Source organism: Myotis brandtii, unplaced genomic scaffold (genome assembly GCF_000412655.1).
Source record: "Myotis brandtii unplaced genomic scaffold, ASM41265v1 scaffold155, whole genome shotgun sequence".
NCBI lineage: Eukaryota > Metazoa > Chordata > Mammalia > Chiroptera > Vespertilionidae > Myotis > Myotis brandtii.
This window is the reverse complement of record NW_005355621.1, coordinates 1089364-1096124: the sequence shown is the minus strand read 5'-3', so window position 1 is coordinate 1096124 and position 6761 is coordinate 1089364. Positions and strand designations below refer to the sequence as shown.

The following is a 6761-nucleotide window of genomic DNA, read 5'->3' as shown; positions in this document are numbered from 1 at the left end:
GTACATGCGCACCCGCACGTGGTATTTTGTGGAAGAGCCACACTCAAGGGGCCAAAGAGCCGCATGTGGCTCACAAGCCACAGTTTGCCAACCACTGGCTAGGCAATATAGAAAATTGCTGTGTTGGCCTTTTTTAAAAAAGACCTGTGATGAGAGTGCAAGAAAAAGCACCATTACCCATTTTCTGCAAATGTCTTACAAAAAAATGGGATGATCTAAAAATTGTATTTTTTACATCTAGAAAGAACAAAACTTAATCTCATAATATTTGATTTTTAATGTTGTTGCCTCCGTGATAAGCTGCTTATATACAGTGCTTTTCAAATGCTTTATGTTGTAATCTAAGGAATAATAAAACACCGGTGTATCCACAAAAGGATTTAAAACCCCAAGGAAAAAATGCAAAGGCAGCATTGGTCATAATAAAATGGAAGACTGGCGTTAAAGCTCACTAATTCCTATTTTAGCATTTCAGAAAGTGACATGACATCATGTGATTGTGTGTGTCCATTTAACATCTGTTCTTTCTAGTTTGTCTTATGTGTATTTGAAACAGTTCTCTTTATTTCCTATCTCTTAATAAACGCAAGTAATATTAAAGGCTATTTTGAAAAAGAAAAATTTTAATTGACTCCTAAAAGTCATTTCTGAACTTGTTATTGTGTTTGCATTTTAAAGGACTATTCAATCAAATTAAAACATTGTATTTTTAAATTGCTTTTCAGCAATGCAGTCAACCTTTTAAGCAATGTTCCGGTCTCTTGTTTGGACGTTCTCATTTGTCCATTAACACATGAAGAAACAACCCACGAAGCAACGACTCTAGATGAACTGCCCAGTGATAAAACAGCTGAGAAAGAAACAGTTTTGAAAAACAATACCATGGTATACAATGGTATGAATATGGAGGCCATTCATGTTTTACTCAATTTTATGGAGAAGAGAATAGACAAGGTAAGGCTGATAAAATGGAGGCCTTGGGAAAATGCTTATAAAGAATGTAAATATACAAACATCGCAGGACATGATTTTTAAATCTAAGCTTTTCAAAATAGCTGACGCCTTGCATAATTATTTGTACTCTGGAAAGCACTTTGTTCCAATATATGATAAATTGATGAAACCGAGTGAATTTATTTCTTTAAAGCTGAAAATTGTGTTGCTGCAACACCAAAATTATAACTAGTGCCTAAAAACAAAGGAAAAATTATTTTTCTATATAGGTGTTTTTTAAATCCTAGAAATAAAAATTATCGCCTCCCTAAAAAACTTAATAATAAACGCATTCTATACTATCTAAAAGACATCCTTAAAAGAAAAATCACCACCTTTCCATTTGTTGTGAGTTGCTTATTTTCTCTCGTCTATCACTTGCTTTGTCAGGTAACTATATTGAAAGGCAGCAAGGTAGTTTGGTGGGTCATCAAAGCCTTTGCCTCACTTAAGCTCATTGATTAAGCCAGGGAGGATCCTACAAAAAGTAGCAAAATTCAGGAAGGATAAAAGTAATCCTTAGTAAACATGAAGCTAATTGATGAAATGGAAATATCGTTAGGAAAATAATTTTTTAAATGGTTTTTAAAGCTTGGGTAGCATACAATGTTCCCCCCTCAAAAAGGAGTATTATAACATGCTCAGTTATATGGAGGAAAGTAACACTATTAGTAACTACACTAATGTAGCATGTATGGCTTTTTTTTTCTAGGGAAGCAGCTATAGAGAGGGCCTAACTCCAGTTCTCAGCTTATTAACAGAATGCTCCCGAGCCCATCGAAACATCAGAAAATATCTCAAAGATCAGGTAACTGCTTAATGCACATAACAACTTAAAGTTAATTTTCTTTGTTTTGTTTTTTTAAACATAGAATTAATGAGTTGAATTCTCTCATAATTTTTTTTTCTTTTCACAAGGTCAGAAACTCAGAAAAGTTTGTATTAATTTTTGAAATCTTCCTAATCCAGAAATAAGTGATCCTGTGTATTTTTTGTCATTTATTCATTTATTCAACAAATATTCATTGAAATCTATTATATGCTGTGTTCTAAGCATTGTTCTAAGCATTGAAATACAAATAAAGTCTTTGCCATGTGGGGTTTACCTTATAGTGGGGGGACAAAAAGTAAATATATATATATATATGACATAATGGCAAGTAGTGATAAGTGTTCTGAAGTTAGGTACAGCAGGGGAAAGGGAGACCTAGGGGAATGAGGGAAGGCCTCCCTGAGGAAATGAAATTTGAGCAGAAACTTGGTAAGTAGGAAAAGGATCTCTGAAAATATTCTGGAAGAAGAATGTACCAGAGAGAACAAGTTCAGAGTCCCTAAGAAGAGAGGATGCTTTGGAATGCTTAAGGAAAAGCAAGAAAGCTAGATAAGTGTGCAAGGGGGTAGGGGGAGAGTGATGGACGAAGTAAAAGTGATAAACAAGAACTAAATAACGTAAGAGTGTATAGGACCTTTCATTCTCTTTCAGTGAAATGGGAAAGCATTGGACCATTTAGAGTAAGGGAATGATGTGACCTCATTTATATTTAAAGATAACTCTGGCTACTGTATGTAGGATAGACTAGAAGAGTATGAGTAGATGTGAGGATACTAGCCCAAAGAGAACTGATGATGAAGGTTTGAAGTAGGATGTTAGGAGTTAGAGATCATAGTAAGAAATCATCTTTTTGCCCAGCAGGTGTGGCTCAGAGGTTGAGCGTCGACCTATGAACCAGGAGATCACGGTTCGATTCCCAGTGAGGGCACATGTCCTGGTTGCGGGCTTGATCCCCAGTAAAGGGCATGCAGGAGGCAGCTGATCAATGATTCTCCCTCATCATTGCTGTTTCAATCTCTCTCTCCCTCTCCATTCTTCTCTGAAAGCAATAAAAATAATATTTTTTAAAAAGAAAGAAATCTTTCCATCACTTCATCTGTACCACCATATCTTTTGTCTTCCCCTCTATTGCATGGTTGAATTGTCCCTGCTTTCTTCTGTGGCCAGCCTCTGTGCTTTTATCCTGGATCCCTTTCCCTTTCACCTTCTCAAGAACTTTGCTCCTGCATTTAGTTCCTCTCTTTCTTCTTACACTGATATTTTTTTTAATGTACTCAATCATTTCTGTCTGCATCCAAATACATCTTCTATTATAACAGCAAAAGAAACCCTCCCTTAATCCCACTTCGCAAGCTGCCTCCCCATTTCTCTGCTCTTCTTTATGCAGAGTTCCTCAGAAGAGTTTTCTATACTCTGTCTTTTCTTTTTACTCATCTTTGATCTCATTAGGCAGTCATGATTTTGAAAACCATCTAAATACTTATGACTCCCAAATTGCTATCTCCAGCCGTGACCTATCCCCTAAGCTCCAGACTTAAATAACAAACTGCCTACTCATCTCCTCCCATTGGATGTGTAGTAAGAATCTTAAGTTTAACATATCCCAAAATAATCTCCTGATTTCCCACCCTGTTTCTTCTCTTTCTTTACACATTACAGTACATGGTACCGCCAGTCACTTACTTGTTTATTTATTGCCATATAGGATATCTCCTAATAAATATACCAGGTTGATTTTCCCCCTCTATGTTTATGGTCAAGATTTAGTAAGCACTTTTACTATGTATAGAGCACATTAATAGTTATTGCTGATAAGGAAGTAGAGAGTCTATCTTTGAGGGATTTGCAGTCTATTGGAGTAAGAGAGAGGTATCATGAGAGCATAAATAATCACTTAAGCAAAATAAACTAGTTAATTAATGAATTAAGGTCATTTCCAACTTTGACTATGGTAAGACATTCTACCATGACTAGGAGGACTTGATGAAGAAGAATAAATGAAAATTCAGTTTTATACATTTCAGCTTTTTCACATAGGAGATCCAGTTATAACTAAGCTATTTAGATTTTCTATCTATAACCAAGACAGCCAAAAAAAATCTATTTGTTAAACAGCTCCTTTATATGAAAGCCTTGGGTTACACATGTATATTCAAAAGATTATGAGTCCCACCCCTTGTTCTCAAAGAAACACTACAGTATAGATAAAGTAAAAGATAACTAAAGACACAAGGCACAATACAAAATTCCACTTTTCCTTCTAAGGAAGATGGACTATAATCTATGATGTTCAAGAAAGGTAGAACTTAAAGGAACAGATGATTAACTTTGATAATATTGTAAATGGAACCATGCCTAATTAATTATTATGCCCTACAGTTAGTGCCTGATTAAGTCCCACTCATGCATACCCAAAGGAAATTGGTCTTGAGTATTCTGTATTTGAGCGGGTAGAAAAAGAACAGTTACAGATGGTAGAAAATTACTGATCCAGGTTGGGTTAGTCTGGAGAGGCATATAGAAGAGATGAGGCTGCTGTGGGTTTGAAAGAGAAGCTGGACAAGATTTTTCAAAAAAAATAAATTATTGGAGTGTAGTATGTGGGAGATAATAGAAAGAGTCCATACCGATGGAGTTTGTCGGAGAGTCATATATAAACAGTAAAAACAACAAAATTTCACTTAAACTTGTTTTAAGAAGCCTAAAATATAGCTAACAAAATTTTTGTGTGATAATCTTTATTAATAGATTCTGTACTCTGGAACTATAGGCACATATTACAAGAAATCACTTGTTACATTTCTCAGTCTTCTACAAATAGGAGGTAAACTTAGTATGGTTGGCTGAATCAAATAAGAATTTATTGTGCAATTACTTTGTGGCTATAGTGCACAAAGAGCATTGTGCTCTACCCTTCCAGAGATATTAAAATATGCATTCTGTAAACCTTTTGGGTAGAGTACTCAATTTTCTGAGACTTAATTTCCATTTTTATTTACTGTTGTATCTCCAGTACCTTTTGATACATGGTAGGCATTTAATATAGAGAGTGAGGGAAGGAAGGGAAATAAGTTGAATGGACTAAATAAAATAATATACACATAAAGGGTCTGGCACAGTAAATTATTATTTGACTTTGTATCTATCCCCATTTGTTAGCATAGTGCCTAATTTATAGAAGGCAGGCAGTAAAGAAATAGAGATATACAGTGTCAGGTGGTGATAAATGCTGTGAGGAAAATTAAATTGGGGTGGTTAAAAAGAGAGGCTAAAGGCTAATTATGTAGATCATCCGTGGGCAAACTATGGCCCGCGGGCCGGATTCGGCCCGTTTGAAATGAATAAAACTAAAAAAAAAAAAAAGACCGTACCCTTTTATGTAATGATGTTTACTTTGAATTTATATTAGTTCACACAAACACTCCATCCATGCTTTTGTTCCGGCCCTCCGGTCCAGTTTAAGAACCCATTGTGGCCCTCGAGTCAAAAAGTTTGCCCACCCCTGATGTAGATAGTCAAGAAATGTCTTCATATAACTGACATTTGAACAGAGACCTGAGGAAGTGAGGGAATAAGCCATGTAGGTTTCTAGAAAAAGAGTTTCTGGGCAGAGGGAGCAGCAAATGCCAAGACCATGAAGCAGGAAAGTGCTTGATGTGTTTAAGGAGTTCCATGGAGGTTTGTGTGGCTGTAGCAGTGTAAGCAAATAATAGAAAACAAGTCAGGAAAATAGCAGGAAGCTAGAAAATGTGAAGCCTAAAGGAGTTGTAAGAACCCTGTCTTATACTAAGAGTGAGATGAGAAGCCATGAGAACTAGAGGACTTTGAGAAGAGGAATGACATGTTCTGACTTTCAAAGAAGCATTCTGGCTGCTATGTAGAGAATAAATCATAGAAGGACCAGGATAGAAGCAGGGACCACTTAGAAAGCTATTGCAATAGTCCAGATGAGAAGTAATGCTTGCATTTGGTAATACTAGACAAGGGAGTGAGAAGTGGTTGGATTGTAGATATATTTGAAGGTAGGGTTGAAATAATTTGCAGATGGATTTGATGTGGGTGTGAAAGAGAAGAGTCAGGATATTTCCAAGGTTTTTATACCAAACAGAGGAATGGCTTACCATTCACTGCAATAGAAAACTATAGAAGAAACAGCTTTGCTGGGAGCATCAAGAGTTCTGTTTAGGACATGCTCAATTTGAGAGGCCTATAAAAGTCTGGAGGCCAGGGAAGGAATCAAGATGGAGACGTAATTTAGGGAGCTACCAGGATATAGAGACCATCTATACTAATAAAGGGGTAATATGCTAATTAGACCGGATAGACCGGACGTCCTTCCAGACAAAGCCGCGGTGGCTGTGAGGGCCGAGGGCAGGTGGCAGCCGCGGCAGCTGCAAGGGCCAAGGGCAGGCAGCCGCGGTGGCCAGCAGTGGCAGCAGCAGCAGGGTGATGGGGACAGTGCCTTCCCCTGATCTGTCCAGTCACCTCCCACAGAGGGAGGCCAGACTGTGGCGCGGGGAGTGGGCCTAAGCCGTCAGTAGAACATCCCCTGAGGGCTCCCAGACTGTGAGAGGGGGCAGGCCAGGCTGAGGGATTCCCCACCCCCCAGTGCACAAATTTTTGTGCACCAGGCCTCTAGTATCCTATATAATAAAGCGGTGATATGCAAATTGACCATCACTCCAACACACAAGATGGCTGCCCCCATGTGGACACAAGATGGCCTGCAGAGGAGGGCAGTTGGGGGGGACCAGGCCAGCAGGGGAGGGCAGTTAGGGGCGACTGGGCTGACAGGGGAGGGCAGTTGTGAGCGATCAGGCCTGCAGGGGAGGGCAGTTGGGAGGGACAAGGCCTCTAGGGGAGGGCAGTTGGGCGGGGACCAGGCCTGCAGGGGAGGACAGTTGGGGGGCTTCCAGGCCAGCAAGGGAGGGCAATT

General features: G+C 38.6%; 1 protein-coding gene across 1 annotated transcript in view; it reads left to right on the top strand.

Annotated features, from left to right (window-relative positions):
• The window catches only part of RIC8B (RIC8 guanine nucleotide exchange factor B), a gene marked incomplete at its 5' end in the record, with an annotated part of 107753 nt that overhangs the window by 56382 nt on the left and 44610 nt on the right, over positions 1-6761 (top strand). Inside the window, 2 exons of the mRNA XM_014536007.1 lie at positions 726-954; positions 1706-1801. Of these exons, the coding sequence (XP_014391493.1) occupies positions 726-954; positions 1706-1801 (325 nt within the window). The remainder of the gene's footprint in view (positions 1-725; positions 955-1705; positions 1802-6761) is intronic.